This window comes from Belonocnema kinseyi, chromosome 2 (assembly GCF_010883055.1).
Source record: "Belonocnema kinseyi isolate 2016_QV_RU_SX_M_011 chromosome 2, B_treatae_v1, whole genome shotgun sequence".
Taxonomy (NCBI): Eukaryota; Metazoa; Arthropoda; class Insecta; order Hymenoptera; family Cynipidae; genus Belonocnema; species Belonocnema kinseyi.
In genome coordinates, this window is record NC_046658.1 from 28,047,138 (window position 1) to 28,061,852 (window position 14,715).

At 35.4% G+C, this 14,715-nt stretch overlaps 2 protein-coding genes across 2 annotated transcripts in view; one reads left to right on the forward strand and one right to left on the reverse strand.

Annotated features, from left to right (window-relative positions):
- LOC117166989 overlaps positions 1 to 14,715 on the reverse strand; it is a 92,893-nt gene that overhangs the window by 52,768 nt on the left and 25,410 nt on the right. The gene's annotated exons all lie outside the window — the stretch shown is intronic.
- Positions 9,479 to 10,066, forward strand: LOC117182613. The gene has a single exon (XM_033375712.1). It carries the CDS (start codon positions 9,479 to 9,481, stop codon positions 10,064 to 10,066), a length of 588 nt encoding a protein of 195 aa, XP_033231603.1.

Below are 14,715 nucleotides of genomic sequence, written 5' to 3' on the forward strand. Positions count from 1 at the left end.
AAGTTTGTTCGGCACTTCCTGCAGTGTCTTGTTATAAGATAATTTTACTTGTTACATGATTTTTTTTTAAATTTTAAGACATTGAACAAAAGATTAAAATCTGAAGAAAGAACTTCGTAAATTTCAATATAAAGTGTCAGAGCACTAATGAACCCATGGGGACATTTAAGGATTAATGTAATAGTTTTACACAGAACGTCGAAGTAACATTCGGACGGTACAATAAAAATAATAAGGTTAATAATAATCATAATAATATCCCTACCGAAGGTGTTCCCCTACCGAAGGTGTTGCCCTACCGAAGGTGTTCCGCGTTGATGTCGCGGTAGGGCTTGAGCTCTCCTCTCATGACTTTGGCGGCAATGTTCGAGGTAGCATTGCTACTGACAGGGTTTCCTATGCCAAATAGGCTGATAACGAAGTGGAGAGGGACTAAGTAGAACACCAAATCCCATCAATGAAAAATGGAGAATATATTAAAGATTTTGAAACGCTTGTCGCTTCCTGAGGATCGTCGGGGCGCCCCTGGAGCCACCGCTGGTGGCCACTGCATGCGGGACGGAGGCGATGGTGAGCTGCGAGATGGTGAGGCAGATCTCACTAATCAAACAGCTGACCAGCAAGAACATCTGCGACAAATGGTAAGCAGTGGAACATCAAATGTGCCTGCTGAGGATGCTTTGGCTAGCACTAGCTGTTTGCAGCCAACCACTTCGACAGAAATACCGTGGGAGAGCATCAATTGGCATACCACAATGAAAGAGGAACTGGTGCGTCTCTATTATGAAAGTGCGAAGTTTGAAACAAACAAGGAAAATGGATACAATTTAAGAACAAAATTTGCTGCAAAGTATCCTAATATACAAAAGGTCACACTAAGAGATCTTATTGCTAAGGTGAAAGACATAAGGACTAATCTACATGTTACAGAAGACCGCGCAATGGAGATTAAACAACAGGTTGATTTGGCGTGGAAAAACGAAGACAATGAACATCAGTTAGAGAAAGCCGCGACAAACGGTTAAGCAGGAGCAATTGATGTTCTTCCTCAACCTATTGATGATCCAACACCACCACATCCTCCAGAGGTGGATGACCTTATACAACCAGAGGCAGAGGCAGAGTTTCAGCAACCAAAAAAGCGACGAAAATGGACATATCATATGAAAAGAGATGTTATGCGCCTTTATTTTTTGGCAGAGAAATGTGGGGAAAGTGTAAGGAGAGAACATCATAGACTCTTCTTATTTAAATACCCAGAGCTAGCCACAAAAATAAATGAGCAGAATCTGGCAGATCAAAAACGCTCAATATCTGTAAACAGACTGCTTTCGGCTGTTGAAATAGCTGCTATCAAAATGGAAGTGGAACGGCAGCTTCCTATTGATGAGCTCGCCTTGGAAGATGTGGATAACGAAGACTTGATTGATGCTAAAGGCATAGGTGCTAGGGATAATGAACATCATGCACCGGATCCATTAGAACCACATCCGGATATTACTAACGATGATGTAGATAAGGAAACCTCAGAAGAACTACAGCACCTGGAAAGGAATTTTGGTCATGCTCTATTAGAGTTCAGATATGTGGAATCAACACTGAGGCATTCTCTGCCCAAAATGAACATCACAAATCATCTGCGTACACTAATATCACATCTCGACAGTAAGGTTTTACCTACGTATTTGAACGTAGCACAAAATGCGTTAGAGGTGCAAACTCTTGTATACTGTGCAGCTGTAGCAACCGTTAGAACGTTGGGCCGAAAAACTAGGCCTGCAAATGCAGTTTTTGTCCCAGCAAGGGATCGAGATCCACCATGGAAGATCAGGTTGGATATGGATGTCAGCAAAGTAAGGTGCAAGTTGGGTTGATTAACTCAATATAAAAAAGGAAAGAGAACCAGAAAGCTGATGAACCATGTTACTAAAATCATCCACCCTCGGCACATCGAGACTGTAACACCAGAAATATTGGATGAAATTTTAGACTCTCAACGACAGAGACTTGATGTCTTTACTGCCGGACTGCGTCGGTACCGAAGTCCCTCAATTGGAAGATATGACTAACTACTGGTCGGGCGTTTGGGGAAAAATGAACAGATGCAAATTGGACACTGCGTCGTTTAAACTGGAGGAAGCAAGGGCAAGCAATAGCCCAGAAATGCATCTGACAAACATCACAGCTTTGGATGTTTCAGTTGTCTTGAAGAGGGCAAGTAATTGGAAAGCTCCAGGTCCGGACATGGTGCACAACTTCTGGTACAAGTACCTGACGAGTGTGCATCTTGCGTTGGCAAGGTGTTTTCAGATAAGGTATATTCTCATTGTGACAAGAATGACATTTTTACGGAAGAACAAAAAGGATGTTGTAAAAACTCACGAGGCTGTAAAGATCTAGTCACTATATACGCTGTTGCCATGACTCAAGCTCGTAAGCATCAAAGGTACTTACACATGGCATACATTGACTACAAGCAAGCGTTTCCTTCCTTCTCTGGGGTACAAGAATCAAGTATTTTGATCATGGACAACCAAGGATAACTAGATCAATACGCTTTTCAACGGTTATATTTCAAGGAAACTCCTTCAGCGCACTATGGTTCTGTTTAGCATTGAATCCATTGAGCAAAACACTAAACAGCATGTCTCATGGGTTCAGAAATCATGATAATGAGGATGGTCATCAAGTGATCCATCTTCTTTACATGGATGACCTGAAGCTGTACGCTAGTTCAGGCCAGAAACTGCAGCAAGTGATCGGCGGCACCGGGCCGCGACAGGCCTCCACTGCACTACTAGCTATAAGTATAAACTTTTTCTTAGACTAAAAATTGTCTGTTTTTCTTTAGAGTGCAGCATTAAAGCAATTAGGCCAATATTACACACTCAACATAACCATAAAGAAGTTTATGGATCATCTTTTCACTTATGAAGCTGGAATCAAATACACATTTCAAGGAAGAGGTCAGAAAAAGCCTGCCTTCCAAAATCTACTCATGTCCAGAGTATTATTTAGTAAGTAAGTGCTTTCTAAATAACTTGGATTTTACGATAAATTTGGTAGTTCTTGTACATAATTCTGAAACTGACGATAAATTCTTTTTTAAAGATGCTGTAACCTCTCACTACCCACCAGAAAACGCTGCAAATATAGAAAAGTGGATTAAAGACTGGCTAATACAATGCAAATCGCAACAAGAGCGAGCCCTGTAAGTGTGAAATTTTTTTGATAATAATAATGGATAATTTCTTGCATTGATTAAAATTTTCATTTTGCATTTCAGAAATAAGACAAGAGCTGCAGAGGAAAAAGGACGAAGGATACAGCTAGAAATGGAGGAGTCTCCTGATGAGGAATAGGATAGGAGATCGGAGAATATTTTTATTCTTAATTTTAATTAAAAATTAGTTTTCATGAAAACGCAAGAAAGAGAATTTATTTTCTAATGAGTACCTGCGTTTGAAATTTTTTTTTCATCACAAAGCGAAATTTTTATTTTTCAATATTTCTTAAGCTAAGCTACCTTTTGTGTCATTTTAAGCATATAATGTACGAGAATTAATTACATTTTACATAACCTGCATATCAGCACTTATCAAAACTATTACCTGTCCCACAGAACTAAGGTTTTTCGATCCACTTTTGGAAAAAAGGAATATTAAATCATCAGGATGTATCGAAAGTAAAGCATTCTGTAATTCGAAATCACCTCTACGCGAAAAAGTAGCGTGGGGGAATTTACAACGTACCACTAATTTTGAATCAATAAGTAGGCAGCTTGGTAAACCATGGTGTTAAATGCAGTTTTGAACATTTCTATCTTAAAACAGTTTTAAAATTTTCGACACTTTCAAATTTTTTTACATTCGTGGAAGTTAAAAAAATACTTCTTAATTTGTCCGAATTTCAGTGACTTATTTTCTGAGAGATAATTCCTATTTCAGCACCCCCCTAATAGCACGGAACGTTCCGGGAAGTTTCCGTGGGAAACTTCAGAACGTTCCAGTGGAACGTTCCCTAAGCATGTAAAATGTCCGCAGCTTGGGAACGTTCCAGGAACGTTCTACTGGGACCTGAGGGGAACCTTCCATTATTATTTTTAATAACAATTATCTCGTAACCCGTAAGAGATAGGTAAAAATAGATGTAATTTTTAAGTTTTGAGTACTCTATACACTACATTCTAATATGGTATCAATATCATAACTGACATTAATTTTGACCTATCACTTACGGTGTATCAGATATTCATTGATAATAATAACAACACCGATAATTTGTTCTTTAAATGTTTCAGTGGAATGTTCCTGGAAAGTCCCAAAGTGGCGGACATTTTACACGCTCAGGGAACGTTCCGAAGGTTCCCGCGGAACGTTCTCAGAATGTTCCGTGCTACTAGGGCTCATTTTTGGTGGAAAAAATTTTACACATGCGTGAAAAGGACACTATTTTAGGTTACTTGAAAACTTTTAAGTGATAAGAGTGCTCTAGAAAACAATGATTACCAAGACCCAGGAATCGAAATTCGAAATAAATCCAATTTGTAGTTTCTAAATTTCAAAATATGGGTTTTAGCGATTGGAAGCAATTAATTGTCACTAGAAAGTTTTTAGGTACGTGGAGAAATTATTTTACAATTTACACAGGGGTTAAGCTTTTTTCCTGAAAACAGAAGTGACGATTTGGAATTGTAGAATTTTTTTTATTTTCGGCCAACCATATTAATAATATTCAACCTCGGCTTATTATCATCACTACGATATTATTAGTGTTTAAAATATCATTTGGACACAATTGTTAATAAGTACCGGCGTTGTAAAGTTTGTCTATATCAGCACTTCATTGTTGAGACTCGGTCTTAATAATTATCACAACGTATTTTTCTTTGAAATAGTATTAAAAATGTATCAACTATTATTTATTTTCTCTCTTATTTAATTACCAATGCATTTTCAAATTATTTTAAATTATTTTTCAGAGCTTTTCCACATTATTTATCAATAACATTTCCTAATACATTTTTCTCAGCATTACGTCAACATTATCAACAAATATTGTATGAATATTCTTGCCGAAACTTTCAGGAAACTTGCCATGCAATTTTGCCTCAATGAACACTGGCAACATTCCCTCACAAGCAGACATTTTGATGGCTCCACGAACCTTGCCCTAACCTCTTACTGCAATATGCCGAACCTTGCAATGCAAGAAGATAGGGCTATCTTATATTTCAGAAAAGATAGAAATGGATGCACATGGCCAGGAAAATAGGGATTAAAAAGGATAGACGAATTTTAATAATGCTCAACGGATAGAAAAAGATAGAGGTGGATGAGCTGTGGATTTATTTAAATAAAAAGACTGGGATTCAAGAAGATAAGGCTATCTTAGATTTTAGAAAAGATAGAAATGGATTTAAATGGACAGAGAAATAGGGATTAAAAAGGATAGACGAAATCTAAGATTGCCCAACGGATAGAAAAGGATAGAGGTGGATAAGCTGTGGATTTATTTACATAGAAAGACTGGGATTCAAGAAGATAAGGCTATCTTAGATTTTTGAAAAGATAGAAAAAGATTCCACGATAGCCGTGGATAAGCCAAGGATTCATTTGTAAAGAAACACTAAAATAGGGATTAGGAGTGGAAAAAAGGATACATGTGGATAAGTGGCGGATAGACATTGATAGGAACATTGGGATTGAAAAGAAAAGAGGTGATTGTAGTTTGGAAGAAAGAGAGAAAATGATCCAAGGGATAGACCTGGGATCAAGATGGATATATCGGTTCTTTCCATTTCAATCTTAAATATAGAAAATGATTCAAACGGATAGAGACTCTATCCATTTACTTTGAGCAGGGTACCGCACGGATACAACCTGATATCGGCTTTGACTCAGGCTGATTAGAATTCAGATGGTTGTTATTTTATATATACCCCGAGTAAAACTGTTTGATCGCGAAGCAAGTAATTTTTAACAGCTACAATTTGAGAAATAAATGAGCAAAGTTTGTGTTTTTGACTGTCCAGTATTTGACCTTAAAATCCTTTTATACATTTGGTCTATTTGTGCTACAATTATTATCCATAGCTGGTTAAATTGAATGCCAGATTACGCAAATCTGCAAGTGCCACAAGAATTATAGGTTATGTTTCTATGGGTTAGATTATAGAATTCGTGACTGGTACCACCCATTATTTCTAACCTAAAAGTCTTGTTTTTCATGTACGCATAATTGATTATATTGGTGAAAATAATTCACAAAATATGTTCCACTTTATCAAAAAGAATTAAATTTTTCGTATATATACTCTTTTTCCCAGCAAGAATGTCTAAAAACAGTTTAATGCAAAGTTGAATATGGTAAAATCAAATTTTTGGTAGACTCATATTTGACACGTTATAATAATGCAATTAACGATAATTTAAATGCTTTCTTTAACAAATCGCTTAAAATTTACTTCAATTTCATGTTCTGTTCAGAATTGACTATTATATTTGATTAACTACATTGTTTTGTTTTAATTTTGCTCATTTAACATCGACTTTACCTTTTAGACTTTAATTGTATATGTTTGCATTTTAATGGAATTCTGATTTTGAAGTTTTATCGATTTCTTCTCTTATCCTTATTTCTCGGTAATAAGCGTTGAATAGAGAAAAATTAATTTTTTCAGATTTTAGCGTAAAAGTGAAGATTATTCTATTATTTTGAATGCGCGATTTTCCATCTGTATAAACTGTCATTATAATAATAGGATATTTCCGAAACTAATTCATTTCTATTTCCATTGAGGCCGCCGCATAGGTTCCTGTTCTCCAAAAGAGAACGTGTTTTCAATATCTTTAAATCCTTGCAATTGTACCGACAGATACACCTTACAGAGATATCTTCTTTTCCCCAAAAGTGTTCGTATTTTGAGATTATTTAATTCCTTCTAATAATTTCACAAAATATGTGTTTATATTAAAAATTATATATTTTATTATATATTTATATGATATATTAAGAAATTGTTTTAATTTCTTCGTGTAGAATTAAAGTTGTGAAAATTTAATCCTAATCCAATTATGTTTTTCTAGAGTTAAAATTATTTAAATTCCGATCTTAATTTTAACTGAAAGCTTTCAAGTCGGACATTTCGAACACGTCACCTATCTCTTTTATTTTGTTTAAACTATGATTAGCAGCAACTCGTGCTAGTGTATTAGTCTCGAGTCAACAAATACACTTCGTAAAATTGCATTAATTAACTTTCGGGACGACGATTCAAAGATTTTATTACATGTGACAACAATGAGACATTTCTTTTAAACTTTTAACTATTTTAATTATTTGTCGTGCCAGTACAAAGTCCGGTCGTTCAAAATGTCTAAAAAACAGCCTGAGCTGTGCCTTCTCGAGCAAGTGAAACTTGCTAGCCGAATAAAAAATTTGTACCAACGTTCTCTGGGAATTATACCGAGTAGTCCAATTGTTCGGACTTGTTTAAATCTCTTATTACAGAAAATACAGAAATCGCGGATGTTGTTAAATTACGTCCTTTAAAAACAAATTTAACAGGAGAGCCGGCTCAGCTGCTTAAAAACATTCCGGTTACAAACGAAAATTATAAGCGTCCGTGGGATTTGTTAGTAAAACGTTACGAGAATAAGAGAATATTAATCAATTCTCACGTGTCTATTATCTATTCGTTAAAGCCTCTAAAATTGGAACCAGCTTCGAATTCGAAGGATCTTGTCAATATAGCTGAAGAAAACTTAAAAACTCTCGAGGCGCTTAAATGTCCAATCGACCATTGGTTACATTTCCTAGTTTTTCATCTAACCAACTTACTGGACTCACAAACTCGACGTGACAGGGAGACATCACTAGGTGATTCCACTGAGTCTCCTTTTTATGATTCCTTGCACACATTTCTTCAGGACAAGTTCGCACATTGGAGATTATTGAAGGCAATCCAGCTACCTTAAAGGATTCTTCAAGTTCAAAGTCGAATGGCAAATCACAGGGGTTAATGTATGGTAAGGGAAACCGCGGGTCGAACAAGAGTTCTGCATTATCATCCCACCTTTTAACAGATCAGTCTCAGAACTCTCAACAAGTTCGAAAATGTTTCGCATGTAGGCAAAAGGATTTCGCAACTAAAAGGAAATGATGCTTCAACTGTCTGCATTGACATTCAACAGTCGAATGTCCTTAATGAAGAACGTGTCGATTATATGATCAGAAACATCACACCATGCTTCATCAAGATGCGACCATATCAAACATCACTCATCAGCCACCTTCAACTCAGGGCGAAGATCGTACATTTTCCAGCATTCATCATCTCAGCATTCATCATGTTACTCGACTGAGAGCAAAAGGTTTATTACCTACAGCTGTTATCAAGGTCAAGTCAATTAGTGGTGCTTTAGTGTTTGTGCGTGCACTCCTTGATCAGGGATCTAAAGTGTCTCTCGTATCTGAGTCTCTCGCACAGCGAATCAAGCTCTAAGATGTGAATTAGGTTTGCTGGCTATCAGTGCAGGACGATCTACATCAACTCACGCGGCAGTCTCGTGTATTCTTGTGCCATGTTTCGAATCCGACTTCGAGTACCCACTGGACGCGCTCGGCTACCGCGTCTTATTCCATACCACCCATACCACCCACGTTTCGAAAAGGGTAATAGAAGTTTGTGTCATCTTCGAGGTTTAAATCTAGCGGACCCAGATTTCGGAAACTAAAAAATGATCGACGTGATCATTGGAGCAGACGGTTCTCCTTATTTGCTTCTTCCGAACATTCGAAAAGGTTCCTTTAACGCTCCTGTTGCTCAGGAAACGTACTTCGCTTGGACCATATCTAGGAAAACTACAGGAGATTTGTTACTTAAAACAACTGAAGAGCCTTCTCCAGTACTAGGGATGCATGTTTTTTTGCAAAATACCTTAGCCTTTCACCTTCAAAGGTTTTCGGAGGAACAAGAGGTTCCATCAAAGTTCGATTCCTATGAAGAAAGATATTGTCTTCTATTCGTCGTGACTCTTCTCGCTCCCTCCACCTTCCACATCACGGGGTATGGCGTGAATTAAGCGCTACTACCAAGTTGAGAGTAGTCTTCAATGGATCTCAAAAGACTGAATCTGGAATTTTGCTCAATAAATGCCTGCATACTGGAGCCACACTTCTCCAAAATCTAGTCGACATTATACTTCATTGGAGATGTTTTCGCATAGCTCTCTGTGCTGGCGTAAAGAAAATGTACCGACAAATCCAGGTACACAGAGACAATCAGGACCTTCAACTAATCCTGTGGAGAAGATCGCTAAATGATTCAGTTGAAAAGTATCGTCTTACGACTGTTACTTGCGATTTGTCTTGTGCTCCTTTTCTTGCACTCGTGTAGGAGGTAGGAGGTAGGTCGAAGAATTCAGCCTTGGATCCCGATGAGAAAAATCCTCTCAATCTCAGCTCTGAATCAACTATGAGGAGTCTTCTTATTGATCATAATCATCGACATTGTCTTCCTGGTGGTATCCAGCTAACTCTTGAAACCTTCAGACAAACATACTGGATTCTACGTGGTCGATCAGTAGTGAAGGCTTTTCTTCATCGATGTTTACCATGCCTACATCGAGCCGTAAAGCCTCAACAATTGATGGCAGACCTCCCAGCAATTCGCTCTACACCATTTCGACCATTTCTACATACTGGCGTCGATTATGCTGGACCCGTTTACTTGCGAACAACTAAGGGTCGTGGTTATCGATCATATAAATGCTCTATCGCAGTCTTCGTTTGCTGCTCTACTCAAGCTATTCACTTAGAAGCCGTGTCGGACTATAAGGCTGATGTCTTTCTTGCTGACAACTACAGATTTATTACTCGACGTGGAATTTGTGCCACCTTGACAAGCGATCAAGGTACAAACTTCGTTCGAGCAGACGTCAAGCTTAGAGCGATGTTTTTAGCAGCTTCAAAGGAGTCAACCGTTTTAGCTTCCTGTCATGCTTCGCATGATACGGAGAGGCTATTCAATCCACCAGGTGCACCGCACTTTGGGGGAATTTGAGAAGTGGCAGTGAAGTCAGCAAAACACAAATACTAGGCTCACATACGAAGAAATGAGCACATTTCTGGTTCAAGTAGAAGCCTGTGGGAATTCAAGACCTCTTCAGTCTATATCCGCTGATCCTGATGATCTAACGGCTCTTACTCCAAGTCATTTTTTGTTTGGAGAATCTCTCAACAGTATCCCTGAGCCAAGTGACATTGAAATTACCTCAAATCGCTTATCTCGATGGCAATTGTTACAACAAATGCAGCAGCATTTCTGGCAACGATGGTCCTCGCACTACCTAAAAGAGGTTCAACCTCGCTCGAAGTGGAACACTCCTTATCTATCATTTGAAGTTGGTGATCTCGCTTTTATCCGTGATGAAAATTCACCACCAAAAAAGTGGCCTTTAGGGCGTGTCGTTAACCTTCATCCCGGTTCTGATAGTCTTGTGCGCGTTGTGTCTCTTCGCACTGCGAGTTATTTGTTTAAACGCCCTATAGTAAAGTGTCTTAAAGTGTCGTATAATTTGTTTTCAATTGTGTTATCTGAATGTTTAAACTTATTTCTGTCTTGTACTTTTAAGAAGGTTTTAACTACTTATTTATTGAATCGTCATCAAAAACTTGTAATAGGTTTTCTTCTTGAAAACTTTAATTTTTATTCACTGTCATTATGAAATATTTGTTTTTTGAATGATATGTGTGAACCTTTTTTTCAATTTTGTGCCAACAAAGCGGGCGGAATCTTCGGAATTGACTGTTATATTTTATTAACTACATTGTTTTATTTTAATTTCGCTCATTTAACAACAATTTTAAAGTGTTATCGATTTCTTCTCTTATCCTGATTCCTCTATCGTTGAGTCATATGCTTTCAATGAGTGAGAACTTTGCGTACCTTCTGCAAAGAAATTTTAGTCGTCGTCCGAATGTTAAATTGAGAACTTGTCTCGTCATTTCGGTAGACAAGTTCGAAATAATATTTGTGTATAAGATTTTATCAACGTATCAGATTTTAAATTATTTAATATATACTATCTTGATTCTTCGACCAATTTTTAAATATTAAAAAAAGTGTGTTCTATTCTTCATCTAAGTGACCCGTCCTTCAATTTATTTGTCGTTAAAAAATTTGAAAACATTACGTCATTTTTCTAAATAAACTTCCCTCGTTTGCAAACATGTTCCAATACTTTGATTTTGGAAAAAAATTTCATGTTCCAATATTTTTTAATATGTTTACCTATCAGCTTTTTACTCTCATCATAATTTTTTTCAGGTTTTTTTTGCAGAATATCACACCAGGTGCGTTCAAAAAATCATTGGATTATCAACATCAACTCCTAAATATTTGACTTAAAAAAAAGGAAGTCAACCACATATTTTAAGTGACAACAAATTAAAGAGCTGCACAAGTTCAAGTCGGATGGCCACTGACTGGGAAACCCGAGAATTATAGCTCAGATTTTTAAACAGCAAGAAGTACCTTAAAGTTTAAAGGAAAACTGGGAATTTTCCAGCTACATTTTTTCCTTTTGTAGAAGATTTGATCTAAATTTCCCTAAAAAGTAATCTTTTTTGTGTCGTAAAATCAACTATTTTGATGAACACTCGTCTATTTCGAACAGCTAGTTCGACCTTTTAGATTCAAAATTCGCATTTTAATTTGAAAATTCTTCTATTAAATTCCGCGTTCAGAATTGATCTTTTTTGTTTAAAGGTTCAACAAAATATTTGAATTTATTAAAAAAAGAGATTAATTCTTAACCCAGAATTTTATATTGAAAATTTTCAAATTAAAATTGAGTTTTTAATTTAAAAGATGAAACCGTCTATCGAAAATGGAATAATGTTAAACAAAATAGTTAAATTGTAAAACAACAAGTTAAATTTTCATCCAAAAGCTGAGTTGAAAAAATCGTTAAAATTCTTTGAAATACCATACAATATTTCAAATCCTTTAAAATCTCATATTAAATTACTGTAATCAATTGAAAATTCCTTCGAACCTGTTAAAATACTCTAAATATTTCGAAATCTGCTAAATCTTTTGAAACACCTTGACACCTTTTAAAGATTTCTAAGGTACTTTGGAGTTTTTTAAACAACCCTTCTAAAATTGTTAAAATTCTTTGAAATTACTTTAAATTATAAAAATGAATTGAAAATTCATTAACATCTTTTTAAGCATCCTCAAATATTTTAAATCCTTTAAAATCTTTTGAAATCTCTTGAAAATTCCTTGAAGTTTTGAACATACCCTAAAATATTTCAAATCTTTTACAATCACATACTACATGTTTGAAATCAATTGAAAATTCCTTGCAATCTATTAAAATATATCAAATTAAATTACCGTAATCAAGGTTTTAAAACTACTTCTTTAAAATTCTTTGAAATTTCTGTAAATTATAAAAATAAATTGAAAATTTCTTGACATCTTTTAAAACATCCTCAAATATTTAAAATCCTTTAAAATCTTTTGAAATCTCTTAAAATTTTTGTAAACTGTTTACAATTCCATGAAAATTAAAAAAAAAACCTAAAATATTTAAAATTTTTTAAAATCTCATAGTCAATTATTTAAATTTATAGAGAATATATATATATATATATATATGGCCAAAAACGCGGACTGTTACGTTACATTCAATCGCATATTTTGATATGAAATTTTTGGAAACACATAGAATTCGATATTTTGGATATTTCATATGCATGTCACTGAAAGAATACCTTTCATGTAACATTTTTCATAACTATAATAATTTCTGTATACCTTGTTATTCAATAGTAACAAATGTTTAAACACGGACTGTTACGTTACAAACTTTTGGCAGTAGGTTTTTAAGTTTCTTTACATTATTGAAAAAGTCTGGTCTTTTGGAATGACAATTCATAAAGCCTAGTACATAATTTTCAATTTTTCTAATAAAAGTGATGAATTAAATATCAATTAGGGAAAAAAATTGTTTTTTCTTTTTCTTAAAGCAAAAATGTTTGGTTTCTTACGTTACACAAAAAGACTGTTACGTTACCTGTGTGATTGGCTTTGACACAAAAAGTAAACCCAAGTTTTAAAAATGTTTTAATCTTTCAATTCCGCAACAAATAAAATTGATTAAGTTGTCTTTCGATTATATATTTAAGTACCAATACATAAAATAATAATACATTCGATTATACATCCGAATATCTGATATGAAATTCGAAAGTAGAAACAAATCTTCAAATATTTAGTGCACTCGTTAAATTCGTTGAAATTGAGATACAAGGTGAAAATTAGGTAACATTATAAATTTTATCCTTGTTTTGAAGTGTAAAAAGTGAGAGTTGTTCTATCAATCACTTGAATCTGATGAGCCGATACTATGTCACGGATATTTTTTGCACAGTTGAAAATAGCAGGTGCGTTCAAAATGTAATTTATGTCAAGAAAATCAGTCTCAGTTACTTCTTCGAAAGCGATTTTAGACGCGGTTACATTTAATGCAGCAATAAAATCTGAAGCACAATTTCTAATACATTTGTGAGACAAATTATGCTTTCTCATTAGCATCTTGGCAGTTGCACCAATACCATTGATGCAACCCTTTACATGAGAAGTCGCATAGTAGTTCCAGTAGATTTTTAAACCGAATTCGCTTTATAAAACAGGAATGACTGCAGCGATGAACGATTAAAATATTTTCTAGGTTAATAAATCATCATGGTTATGATATTTTGATTATCAAGGAAAAAAGACTGTTACGTTACAGATTGTTCTTGGCTTAAAACACTGATGCAAATGAAAAACATTGCTGATTTTTTATACTTTTTTGTAAAATAAACTGAAAGTATTCGAGGAAAATTAAACATTTTCTTTTTATCAACGTGATAGATGTTTCGTCAAAAAACATATTCCGATTTTGGACTGTTACGTTACATTAAAAAAAAGCGTACTACTTTTATGTACGTTGAAAACTCCGATAAAATTGTATTCCTCGTATATATTGTTCAGTTACTTTGTATACACCAAATTCTATCTGAAAGACACGAAGGAGCAATCTTCAATTCTTGGAAGAAACAACGGGTCTCATGTTGACATTTATTTTGCTTGATTATGGGAGGTGTATAACCTCAAAATGATAAAAAAAACTCGTGAAATTCAAAGAAATATTATTTTGCAGGTGGTTTCCTTTTCCGCGTTTTTGGCCATATGTGCTACTCTCAAAAACTGCAACCGATCCCAGCGAAATCGCGGTAAAATTTCAGCCACAACCACGTCTCACGACCGTGAGATAGGTGGTTACAGTCTGCAACGTAATCAATACGACGATCCGGCAAAAGTCTCGTGCACCCTGAGGACACGGAGCGACCCAAGCACAACAGCCTTCTGCATTTTTCCGCATTTTTTCCTATATTCAATCAGTTGCGAATTTCTCAAGAAAATCAGGAAATTTAATCCCTCAGTCAGCTGTCTACACTACCAAGTTTGCTCTTGTGTTTTGATGGACCCTAACAAAATGACGAAGATAACACTCTCTACGTTTTCATCAAGGAGAACGAACAAATTAAGGAAGGAGGACTGTTTCCATCAGAAAAAGAAGAATCTCCAACTCCATGTCAAGGAAAGCTGTACATTAATCTTCATAATATGCATGCATCATTTCATCATGGCCG

What these genes read in the sequence shown, in the direction of transcription:
- LOC117182613 (XM_033375712.1), top strand. Translation starts at nt 9,479, where the DNA reads ATGAGGAGTCTTCTTATTGATCATAATCATCGACATTGTCTTCCTGGT.